Below are 12,611 nucleotides of genomic sequence, written 5' to 3' on the forward strand. Positions count from 1 at the left end.
CTTGGTTTTAAACTAATGTGGACTTTATTCTTTCTTCCTCACGCCTCCTTGTCAATGAATTTAGTTGTTGAAATAAAAGGGAAATTAATCAACTTTTGCTCAACATGGAAATGCTTTGCAATGTTTTGGGGATAAAAGTATTATAAAGAGAGATGAGGGTGCATTTCCATTGCAGCGCAAAGTAGACCTTTTCCACCCATTTTAATGCCAGTGACAGCTCTTGCAGAGTGTCTGAATTTTTTTTTTTTTTTTATTTCTTGACGATCTGGATGACATCCTCGTGCTCCATGATATGCGTCAGACCGACTCTCTGCGGACTGTACTTTGTGCTGGTGCCCTGCAAACAGTTTACACTTGTTTGATACAACTCTAGTTAACATTTAAAGTGCTTAGATCAGATTGATCCAAATCAACAAGTCATTCATTCAAGTTGCATAGGAATAATCATAAATATTTGCATTGCTGTGTAAAAACTTACCCAAACCAGAGCATACTTGAACTGGCTCGCTAAGGTTCTGTGGATACGATGGCACTGTGAACAAACATCTGCAATGTTGGCGGTTTCAGGTCAACCCAACACACTGTCCAGAGATTTGCAGAGACTCTACTAACCACATGTTCCACGCTGGCTCCTCTTCTCATGATGATGGCGTCACCAAAGTCTGGGCGTTCTGTTGGGGTGAGGAAAAAAACAAAACAGGTTGATGAAAGTGAATGCAAAAAAGCAATGTGTTGAAAGAGTACCTCCTCTTTTCTTGGTAAAAATGCAAATCAAAGCCAAGTATTCCCACAGCGTCTCTAGAAGGTAATCCAGGTTGAGTTTCATCCCGCAACTAGTAAAAGAAGAGCAGTCAGTTAACCACTTAAACCAACACACACAATAGCGCTCGGTAAGATGGCCGACCTGATAACAACACTGTGAGGTCTGTGAGCCAGGCGGTCCACCTCCTCGATAGAGATTTGATCCACCTTATTGTACACCTGGTTGATGCGGACAGAAAAAGATGCATACAAGTTGAACAGCAGCTTAAAATTAATTCTTCAAAAAAAAAAAAACCAACTTACATATAGACAAGGCATGTAAACTCTGTTCCCGACAATGACATCAATGAACTCGTCCGGCGTGCAGTCCTCCCTGAAGAGGACTTCTGCGTTAAAGATTTCTGAGAGACGGTTAAAGAAAACAAGCGTATCAGATGTTTATTTGGTTTTCTGCGTTCCTGCTTGTGAAGGATACTATATTCATGAAGGATGAGCTGAACCATCTTCTCCGAGCAGTGGGTTAGAGGTACTGTGGAGTTGTAGGAGAGCCCACCGCCTTTCTTTTGCTGTCGAGACATAAAAAGGGAGACAATCCCTGTCACGATTTTGGTGAAAATTCAAATGAGATAAACGGCTTACCTTGAAATATATATTGGGTTTTTCCCTGTTTAGCCTAATGCCCACTGACTCCAACTCTTTTTCTAAAAGTGCTCTAGAGAGAAAAGACAAATGTCTCTCATGACCTTGGTCTGGAATCAAAACGAAGACAAAAGGTACTTTGCTCCACTAACCTCTGAACGTCCCCTTTGGTGGCATCCAGCATCATGATGACAACGTCTGCTGTCCTGGCGACGGCGATGACCTGACGACCCCTTCCTTTACCTGTTAGTGTATCATAATGTAGCAATTAACATCCACACTGAGATGGATTACAGTTACTCATTCAGCAGACAAGGTCGATTACCTTGAGCAGCACCCTCGATGATTCCTGGCAAATCCAGCAACTGGATGTTGGCACCTTTGTACTGTGTTGAAAAAAAAAACCATACAAGTGAGTGGAACATAAGTCATGACAACATTTAAATGTGAATGAATGTACCTCAATGACACCTGGTATACAGGTGAGGGTGGTGAACTCATAGGAGGCAGCTTCACTGGCAGTTGATGTCATCAAACTGAGGAACGTGGACTGTGGCACACAAAAGTGAGTTATTTTCCGACTCAGCACAAAAGTACAGTTTCACCAAGTTACACAAAAGGATAAAAACTTTTCACCAGTGTTCAGACTTTCATAAGGGAACGCAACTCCATCACAAGTATTGAAGACATACCTTTCCCACTGAAGGAAAACCAATGAGAGCAACACGTGCATCTCCAGATTTCATAACATCGAAACCTTCGCCTTTGGCCCCCGCCGACTTGGAGGGCTCCAGCAGCTGAGCTCTGTATTTTGCTAACTTGGCCTTCAGCAAGCCCAAATGATACTCAGTTGCTGAGGGGTGAAAAAAAAACACAAGTGAATCATCACAGACCAGCAAGTGTTATTTTCACTAAACTAACATTAATTGTTGTTACTAAGTGAATAACACATCTTAACATTATTTCTTTGTTTTCATGTCAGGTTTTATAATGACATCCTACTGCCATAAAATACTCCAAAGTTCTTCCATTATGTTCATTGCTGACAGTAACCTCCCCACTTGCTCTTAACGTTACCTTTATTTTTCTGCGTCCGAGAGATTTCTCTCTCTATTTCGGAGATTTTCTCTAAAATCCCCATAATGTCAGTTCAGCTGGACCACAGTTACACTGTCAAATGAAGAAAACCCATACAAAAACGTGTCAATCTAGCTTGGTTAGCCAAACAGCTAAACGAATAATACATTTAACAGTCGGAAAAAACGTTCTTAAAAGACGATAACTCAAACCCACATTTGTTTGGTTAAGTATCCGCATTCACAGGTTGTAACATGGACAGTTTACAAGGCAGCAATAATTTACGTTTATACTTTAACATAAGCTCCACTGGTCAGCATGCTCCCGTTAACCAAAACCTTGGCAGCGGAGTACAACTGGTCGTACACTTCTTCGTTTACAACGTTATCGGCTTCTACGGACTTAAGGCGCAATACTGCCCTCTTGTGGGGAGGAGTATGAACTACTTTAAAGGACAATTTCCTCTTGCTGTTCTGTTTTTCGCCACTATGTGGTAGTATTTACCCATGTATAAACAGACTCCGCCTCGTTATGTCGTCACACCCGGAATACAGTAAGCAATTTTTGGACTGTCGCTTCCGTTAAATACAGGATTTACATGACAGCGGAAAGAATGCAGATTAAGCATGCTGATTTGAAATTAAGAATATTAAATTTATAACATGGATCAATTTTCACACTAATAATCAGTTGGTAAATATCTTAAATACAGCGGGGTCAGAGGACAAATATGTCCTCGTCCCAGAAAGACTCAGCACCGTCCGACTCACCTGCTTTTGACGGTTTTCCTTTTGCGGTGGCCGGTAAAACTGAAGACAACTCGAGCGGGGGAGCAACTGGGGTGAAAAAGAAACCGTGTCGCGCTTGTACGGACTTTAAATCATGGATGAAGACACAGAAGCAGCAGACGACAGCTGCTACTATGCAGGTGACATGGGGTCAATCAATAGCAGGCCTTTTTAGTCGAGTGGTCGTCTACCTTTCTTCTGCTATAGAATCAGTCTCATGGAAAGCAATATGCAAACGGAATGGCATTGAAATTAATAAAAATTATTAAAACTCACCAATGCGTGGAAGATAGATGGCAAGAAGTCCCGAACTTAATCTCAAATCAACTGAAAACAGATACATAATAGTCAACATCCATTTTAAACCATTTCAGGAACCCCAAGCTGAGCCACAAGAGCCTGAGTGCCCACTGGACAGACAAGAGTTGGGACGTAACACTTGGTCCTTTCTTCACACCATGGCAGCATATTATCCCGATAAACCGTCCGCCGACCAGCAGCAAGAGATGGGCCAATTCATTAACCTCTTCTCCAAATTCTTCCCCTGTGATGAATGTGCAGAAGACCTTAGGAACAGGTCAGACTGTTGCTGCCAAATCATAGAAGTAGAAAAAAATAGTAACTGTAATTTAACTCAGTTCACAGACAGTAGACGACTATTTGAGGGGATATTGTATTCTTGTCTTTGTCAAATGAAGTTATTCAGATGACATCATTTCCTCCCCACAGATTAAAAACCAATCAACCGGACACCAGGAGCCGCCACGCTCTGTCCCAGTGGTTCTGTCGACTCCATAACAACATCAACGTGCGTCTGGGCAAGCCCGAGTTCGATTGCTCCCGAGTTGATGAGAGGTGGAAGGATGGATGGAAAGACGGTTCCTGCGACTGAGAGAAAGCATTGCAGAACTTTTGAGTGTAGATGCGGTCTGCGATGGAACAACATCACATGACAGGATGAATGAATTTTTCAGGGATTTTCCTGTTTTGCTGTCATTTAATGTTTTTGTTGCTGATAAAAAATTAAGGGTACAAACACATGTTCCGGACCAACCTTCATAATGAAACATGTTGAGTTTGAACATCGACATTTTGGTATTTGTCCATCATTACAACAAATTCCTCATTAGTTTTTTTTGTTTGTTTTTAAATCACATGCTTGGATGTCATTCAGCCTTTAATAGCATCAAACGACATTCCCAGCATTTTTGTTTGGAAATATAATTTCATACGTCAAATATGAAATTTTCACCAAACATCGATTCATTAATGGCTGAAATTTTAGGTCCAAGCCTAAGAACTTCTAAGGTCAATTGTGATATGATCTGCTATCGGTGTACACGTGGGCTATTAATAAACACTGAAAGGGGCACACACACATACCAGACTGCTAACGTTTACCCTTAATGTGATCCAAGCTTATTTGTATTCATCTACATTGGTGTACACAAACTCTGGAAGATAATCTCACATAATAATATATTACATTTTTGCTGCTATATTAGTTTTTTCTTCTTTTTTTTTAAAGGTTAAAGAATTATGAGTACCACAACACTGATGCTAGTTTTGGTAGCCAGTCTATTGGGTTTTTTTTTTAGGATTTTTTGGGGAATAATTGTTCACTATCTACTGCTTATGGTCGAGTTTGCAAAAAAAAAAAACATGAGGTTACTCAAAGACGTGTACAAGATGTTGAAGTGATATATTGCAACTCTTAAACATCTTTGCATGATGGGGAGGAGCTAAGTTTAGCCCGGGTTGTAAGAGGAAGTCTTTACTAAAATAAATTCTGTCTATTTTTTATTTTTAAGGTATAATGTAGGATGAGTTTGAAATATCTTCTAGAATTATAGACTGAGGTATATTTACAATACAATAACACAAATTGGAGAGCCCCTGAGCATGGTATTGCCACTACACATACAGGAAATGAAAATGTGGACTATATAATAAATTTAGAGGAAGCTGTAGGGTCAAATCATCCAGCACTAGCTTGATTAATTAATTGATTGATAGAAATCTATTTCCTTTCATTTATATCGACATCCTCACATACTGGCTTCAGATCAAATGGACACTATATACTTAATGGCCACCTGAATAAATAAACGCCTCCTTTTTTTCTTTCCAAACACTGTGTGTACGACTAAATAGCTAAATGTGGAGGCCATTAGGTATGTATTCAAATATTCCACAGTCATGATTTGGCAGTGCAGTATTGATCCCATTGCGCTCCCAGTGAGGGCGAGCGCAAACCCTCGTGCTCGTTACGCGCGTAGCCGCTGCAGGAGACGTGAGCGCGCATGCAGGAGCGTCCCTGCAGCAGAGCAGAAGAGAGTAGAGCAGAGCTGGGCAGCGCGTGCCCCGGAGCCGCGAGGAGCGAGCGAGCGAGCGTCGACAAGCGTTCACGGAACCACCGAAGATGGACGGAGTGGGATCATTCGGAGCGGGCCGCGCCGGGTCCACTATCGACCCAATTACATTTGCTAAACAGCCACAGACCATCCTCAGAGCCTTGTCGTGGGTGAGAGATGTTCTTTTTTTTTATTTTCAAATGATTAGTTACGCTCCTGCTGTTTGTGCGCGTGGGTTATCTCTGTTATCGGAGCTGCGCGAGCCTCGTGACGGCCGGGGTCCGTCTACACATCAATGATGAAGAAAAAAAAAAACACGCACAAACTAGAAATGTAATGCATTGTGGAAAAACGGGTAATAAATGTTCAGTTCCTATTATGTGTTAATGCAGCGCATGAAACCAAGGCCCAGCGTCGGGCGTTTGTCTTATTAGATGCTCAAGAGACCCAAACGCAACATAACACTACCTTCCTGTTTTTTTTTTTTTAATGTATTTAATCCAATGAACGTTCAAATGAGCTAAAAAAAAAACACTATATTAACCTTAAGCCTGGTTATTTATCACATTTAAATAATCAAATAGTCTTACTCATCATGCAAAGCCATATTGTTCAGCAAAATTAGCTACTGATTTGCCTTAAACGTCGTCGACTGTTATCCCACCTGTGATTGGTCCGTGAACGTCACTGCGCACGCACGCAGGCCCACGAACTCGCACCGCGGCCTGACATTTAAAAAGAAGCGTCACTTCAGGGTGACACGCAAAAGATTTTCTCTCTCCGACCGATGTGGGGATGAAACGGCGTGAAATGTGTGTAAATATAAGTCGCGAGAGAATTGTTTGGCACCGTGTTGACAATGGGACTGATTAAACATTCCATATCTGATCAGAACTGAACATGACCAATAGTGGACTGTGTGCGTTTAATACAAAAGTCTATCGATCTAGCCATCTATCAATCCATCTAGCGATTGTGATCGTTATCTAGCTATCTATCCATTTATCCATCCATCCATCCATCCATCCATCCATCCATCCATCCATCCATCCATCCATCCATCCATCCATCCATCCATCCATCCATCCATCCATCCATCCATCCATCCATCCTCCCTTCCTTCATCCATGTGATCTATGATGGTTGCATTTTTCTTGGCTGTTCCTCCAAACATACAACTACTGACAACATACTATAATATGAAGTATTCCCACGAATCCAGATAGAGTAACCCAAAGTTCCGACTAAAAAATTAATGAATAATTGCTATTGAGAGGCTGTCAGATGATTTGGACCATTCAATAATAAAAATAGCCCTAAACAATTACTACATTATTAAAATAGTTGTCAATTCATCTGATGATTACGTGTCGATTAATCAATGAATTTTGACAACTCTAAATATGAACAATATGATTTTTGCAGGTGCATTGCTTTGCAGCAAGCCACTTGAACCACCTGTGTATCTAAGCAGATTAGAAGCAGACACGTGATTGTGGCTCCGACATTCTCCCTTTGTGTGTCCTTCCGCCATCATATGACCCACACCCCCATGTGGGTGTGTGTGTGTGTCACATGGCCCTGTTCTGCCATCCACTGTTACTCAACTATGTGAATGTGTGAGAAGAATAAAGACGGATTTATGAAGGAGAGTTGTTAATCATGAGGAAAGAGACATTTAGCATTAGCAATGGCAACTTGTATGGCTTGTGCTTTTCAAACATATAAATACACACACACACAGACACACACTCAGAGAAAATGCCTCGGGACTATTTGATTCTGGTAAGGAAGCGAAGCATCAAACTCTCCAGTCAGTCATAACAGAAAGGATGGAAATTAGGTTAATGCTTTTGGTCTGAGCGCGGGCAAAGAGATGTTCACTTGCAATACTGCCGAGTGTATTTTTCTAAAAAACAACTTTATCTACACTTGTACCTGAAAAATCATCTCATGTTTTGTAAAGATCTTCTCACTGGTGGTGTTCGCCTCCATCGTGAACGAGGGCTACGTGAACATAGGCAGCGAACGTCTCTACTGTGTCTTCAACAAGAACGCGGACGCATGCAACTACGGCGTGTTCGTGGGCCTGGTGGGCCTGCTGGCTTGCTCCTTCTTCATGCTACTCGACTACAAATTCTCTTCCATCAGCTCCGTCAAAGACCGCAAGAAGGCCGTCATGCTTGAGATCGGCTTCTCAGGTGAGGATTGTCTTCCTCTTTTCAAGTACTGTAGAAGTCTAAAATAGCTTGGGGTTCTCCCTTCAAATGTTTTTGAAAGTCCTACTTCCTTTGTTCTCATCAAGGATATGTCACATCATAAGATTTTACGAGAATCGAAACCCAGTTTGAATGAAGAAACATCAGCTGATGAATCTTCTCAACTATTCAGCTGTGTCTGTCTCTCTGGCAGGTTTCTGGGCCTTCTTGTACTTTGTAAGTTTCTGCTTCCTGGCTAACCAGTGGTCTCGAACAACGGCTGCTGAGCTGCCCCTCAACCAGGGCGCTGATGCAGCTCGGGCTGCCATCGCCTTTTCTTTCTTCTCTATCATCACTTGGGTAAGAAACTGAAGCTACACTAATGCTGCGATTTTCAACCAGGAGAATAGTTTGGACAATATTACCCACTGGCGGAGCTAGATTTTTTTTCCTCGGGGGCGAGGGGGGGTCCAAGGATATTAATGGGTCCCCAATTTATTTTTAACAAGTATTCTGCAAATTACACATACTATAAGAATACCCACAGGCATATATTCTTTATCCTCCACAAAAAAATGACTGTCAGCATCTTACTGAGTTATTTATAGATGTACAATAAGTCTATTCTTCATTTGTATCTGCATGACTGTCATTTATAGATATACAAGAAGTCTATTCTTCTTCATTTGTATCTGCATAGCTGTACTGCACTGCCACCTAGTGGCCAAGGCAGACACACAAACAACACAATGAAAGGAATTGCAGCATTAAATCATGATGCAAAATCTGCTTTCGGCTAAACTAGTGCCGCGGCGTTTTTCTTACGTGTGTCTATTCAATTGTGATTTCAGGCTGGTCTTACAGTACGTGCGGTGCAGAAGTACCTGCTGGGCACTGACATGACCTTGTTCACCTCAGAGCACTTGGATGGTGTAGCACCCACCCAGCCGTTACCCTCCAACTCACCAGGGGGCACCACCGACACCACAGAGACCTACCAAAACCCTCCGTTTACAGAGAACAACGCAGCACCTACATATCAGGTTCCCATTTACTAAAAAAATACACGAGAAGTTAAATTGCTCTACGTCATGGTCCACTAGCAATCATTGTGGGCTGGATTTTCAAGGGTGGGGGCAAAAAAATAAATAAAAACCGCTCTTTTGTTTCCTCCTCTTGTTGATTACGTGAACATTCCAGCTTTATCTGCACTTTTCTAGACTCACTTTCATGCAGATTAGGATACGATTAAAAAAAATAAAGAAAGAAAGGAAACAAGAGGAGGAACCATAGAAGATGAGGCCATTTTGCAGTATTCACATGTTAAATAGGAGAGCAACTAGTAAGCAGTACGAAAAAGCACCTTCACTTGAAATATGAAGTATTCCCTCTCATGCCAAATTATTCTGGGGAATGTTTTTATTTATTTCATTTGATTCCGTCTCCTCTCGCTGCAGTTTAACAGTGATAATGTGTATTAAATCTGCATGTTTCCAAATGTAGGGATAGCAACTGAAGTGCCATACTGTACTGACAGTGACTTAACCGAGTAGATTTACACATGCTGAACAACATCATTATCATCACCACAATGTTTTTGTGACTAAGTGCAATATCTCACATTCTCATGCAGATTGATGTATACTATACTGTACTGTGGTTTAAGTAGATGACTTTTGCGGTGGATATAGAAAGTGAATCCACATCCATTTGAAAATTTTTGAAAAAAAAAAATACAATGTGACTTATGATCAGTACAAATGGATTTTTTTTGTTTCAATCGAGTGTTATCTTAAGTATTTGCACATATGCAGTGGCTATAAAAAATCTACACACTCCTGTTTAAATGACATTTTGTAGAATATAAAAATAAGATCAATCCTTTAAAAAATAAAATAATTAATGTTACCTATAACCTGGACAACAAAATTGAAAAGTGTCGGATAAAACAAATGTCACAAAAATTTTGGCATTCAAACAGGGGTGTGTAGACTTTTTATATTAACTAGAAAGCAATTTATTTCTGTAGTTCAATTTAAAAAGCGAAATTTCCTGTTGTATAGATTCACTAGCCTAAATTGGAAGATTTCCTGATTTCAATTTGCTGACAGATAAAAAAGGTAAAATTTAAAATTAAATTAATCAAAATGATTTTTAGGATAGAAATCCGATAGTAATTGAATTGGAATTATAACGGTGCGTTCACTTTCTGGATATCCATCCTCAACCAATCGTCGGCTCTGCCTCAAATGACACACTCTTTTCAGCTTTGAATTGTACAAACAAACCTCAGGCAAATTTGACTTGGAAAATGTTGAATCCAATTCAAGCTTGAAATGAATATTTATTATTGTCATGCATGTCATGGTGACCTCCAACATATTCCTCCCTGATTAAGGCGATCTCCACCTAAATGTTCATGTATAAATTTCAGTACCAGGGAATGTAGGTCGTGTGTCATTTGAGACGGCGTCTGAGATTGAATCCGAGTGAGTCGGGAGAATCTTTCTGTACATCAGTTGTTTACTTTTTAGAAGCTGCCAAACTGCCCTATGTTCTTATGAATCTTTTCATCACGTTGAACACATTGTCTGTTTACGGGGACTCGCGGTTTAGGTTGGTCGTCGTGTGGTCACATGCCAAACTAGAAATCTCCTTGGGGGTTCTGTTGCCATGGTGAGAGGGAGAGAAGCGGGCCGCTCAGGTGTAACTGTGACAGTCGTGTGCATGCTCGAGTGCGTGGATGCGTTAAAAATGTTGTCGCGTTAAATTTATTTTCAGGAACAAGTGTTAGGACTGAGGGAGGCTATTGCTACACGACTTAACAGAAATGTTTTATTATTTTGACTAGCGCGTAAGTTTTCAACCCAGGAAACAGCGCCCTCTGCTGAACAAAGCTGGTATAAATGCAAAGAGACAGCTCTATTTTAAAAGTAATCGGAATAGGAAAATGCATGATATTAATGTATGAAATTAACCCTATATGAAATTCAACAGCTGGCAGCATCCCCTATTGCCATTTTACTAACAATTATAATATATAGTTATGAATGCATTACATAAATAAATAAAAAAAACGATGCTATCGCAACTGCATGACATTGCTTTAGGCTGAAAATGTCCCACAGTGTTTTATTTCCTGGAAGACTCCATAACGGAAATGGATCTTTAAATGGCACAGCCCGCAGACTCTTTATTCAATTTCAACGTCACTGATGTTACAATCGCATCAATTGAGTTCCAATGACAGCAAACAATCGGGAGTTAAAATAATCAGTGAGGTTAAAGACGAGGGCGGAAAGAAAAAAAAATGACCTTCCTTCACTAAATTGCATTGCTTCCTACTTCCAGGAAAAATTGAGATCAGATTTTTTTTATAATATGATTCACCAAACTGCAAGTGGGGAGTTTATTTCTGTTTTAATATTTTGTTAAATCCACTTGGATTATTTCCCGTCGTTAATTGAAACAGATCAAATGCTTTTGGTGTATTTTAAATCAATTTCCAACTATTGGTGGTTGATGTTAAAACTGCGTAGCGAATGCAACAGCCAACGAAAAGCTGATGCACGTTTTTACTCGATTTGCTGTATGTCCTCAAACAAAGGCCTCTATTCGCTATGCCAACGTCCAGAAATATCTTTTCAGACAGTCCAATCATGCGGCTGCTTTAGAGCGCCTCATTGTCGGCCATGAGTAGAGAAAAGGGAAAGAGCTAGGAGGGGGGATTTTTTTTTTTTTTACATTTGTTCGCGAGCATGTTCGCTGGGGCTTTGAGCTGATGCGCCCGCTTTAGAGCGAGTGCTTTGCTGTCAGATGGAAAAATAAAATTATATTAATTCTACACTCCAACTCGAGATGGATGGATAGATTTAGGTTCAAAAAAATAAATGCCCCGCCCACTACGTGCATCAATAAACTGCTTTCCTAACTTTTCAACTCTGCACTGATATCAGCTTTTCTGATAAAACATCAACGTACACATTATGAAGCTTGAATTTATCTAACCGTGTGAGTATTTGCAATTTCATTTCCAAAATCAATTTCAAAGCCAATGTAGAAGCAGTAGAGCAATGTAAAGTACGGCTGGGTGTGACTGATGCTCGGGTCAGGTTGTATTGTTGTTCTCTTTTTTCTGTCTGTCTGTGTGGTAGACTAAAAAAATAATAATAATATCAAGTCCAACATTGTGTGTTTTGTGCTCTGGCCCATGTACACTGCTCTCGTGTTGGTTTGATTGTACAATTGAAGTCAATGGAACATTTATGTGATGATGTTCAGGGTCTGATTTGTTCTGTACTCCTTTTAAAAAGAAAACATATCTCTATATATGACAAATAATTATGAACTAGAATGCACTCTTATACAGAAATACTTTTTGGGAACTCCTAAATGGGCCATGGACACAAAAATTAAAAGTCTGTGATCATGCTGTAGTTTCGTTGGACTGGGATATAATAAAAGTGATATGTAGTAATGCTGGTGCTGTTAATTGTGAGGGTTCCAGTGTAATTCTTTGCATGGATGTTACAATTTTTTCCGCCGTCAAAGTGACGATGGAAATCAAAAAGCCCATAAAACTAACGAGTTTTTTATTTTAGCGTGCTGCCCTTTTATGATACGTCTTGAGGTTTTATTTTCTTGTTTCGACGGGTGTTTTGACTTCTGTGTATCAAGAAAAGAGGAAAAAGAAAATGCTGTGTACAGAAAAAGTGTTATTATTTTGTGGATGACTCTGGGCTGCAGTCTGAGCATCACTCCTAATAATAAAAAAAGATAAGAAAAATGTTTTT

At 40.2% G+C, this 12,611-nt stretch overlaps 3 protein-coding genes across 4 annotated transcripts; 2 read left to right on the forward strand and 1 right to left on the reverse strand.

Moving 5' to 3' along the window:
- Position 1: 1 nt before the first annotated feature.
- Positions 2-3,936, reverse strand: drg2 (developmentally regulated GTP binding protein 2). 2 transcript variants are annotated; one of them, XM_088358110.1, is made up of 14 exons: positions 3,249-3,936; positions 2,479-2,571; positions 2,094-2,254; positions 1,862-1,951; positions 1,727-1,787; positions 1,554-1,644; positions 1,402-1,474; positions 1,238-1,328; positions 1,066-1,163; positions 905-981; positions 745-833; positions 613-671; positions 479-532; positions 2-337 (listed from the first exon to the last, which is right to left on the reverse strand). In XM_088358110.1, the coding sequence occupies exons 2-14, from the start codon at positions 2,540-2,542 to the stop codon at positions 251-253; spliced, it is 1,095 nt and encodes a 364-aa protein (XP_088214236.1). In that variant the 5' UTR covers positions 2,543-2,571; positions 3,249-3,936; the 3' UTR covers positions 2-250. The 2 variants fall into 2 exon arrangements, with proteins under 2 accessions (XP_088214236.1, XP_088214235.1); XM_088358109.1 differs by lacking the exon at positions 3,249-3,936 and adding an exon at positions 2,695-2,893.
- Positions 3,008-4,644, forward strand: gfer (growth factor, augmenter of liver regeneration (ERV1 homolog, S. cerevisiae)). The gene is made up of 3 exons (XM_088358114.1): positions 3,008-3,406; positions 3,641-3,843; positions 3,996-4,644. The coding sequence occupies exons 1-3, from the start codon at positions 3,209-3,211 to the stop codon at positions 4,156-4,158; spliced, it is 564 nt and encodes a 187-aa protein (XP_088214240.1). The 5' UTR covers positions 3,008-3,208; the 3' UTR covers positions 4,159-4,644.
- A 915-nt stretch (positions 4,645-5,559) lies between these two features.
- syngr3a (synaptogyrin 3a) lies at positions 5,560-12,608 on the forward strand. Its single transcript, XM_088358113.1, has 4 exons — positions 5,560-5,790; positions 7,587-7,821; positions 8,033-8,178; positions 8,670-12,608. The coding sequence occupies exons 1-4, from the start codon at positions 5,689-5,691 to the stop codon at positions 8,874-8,876; spliced, it is 690 nt and encodes a 229-aa protein (XP_088214239.1). The 5' UTR covers positions 5,560-5,688; the 3' UTR covers positions 8,877-12,608.
- Positions 12,609-12,611: the final 3 nt, after the last annotated feature.

This window comes from Syngnathus floridae, chromosome 17 (assembly GCF_059516105.1).
Source record: "Syngnathus floridae isolate MCC-2025c chromosome 17, RoL_Sflo_1.0, whole genome shotgun sequence".
NCBI lineage: Eukaryota > Metazoa > Chordata > Actinopteri > Syngnathiformes > Syngnathidae > Syngnathus > Syngnathus floridae.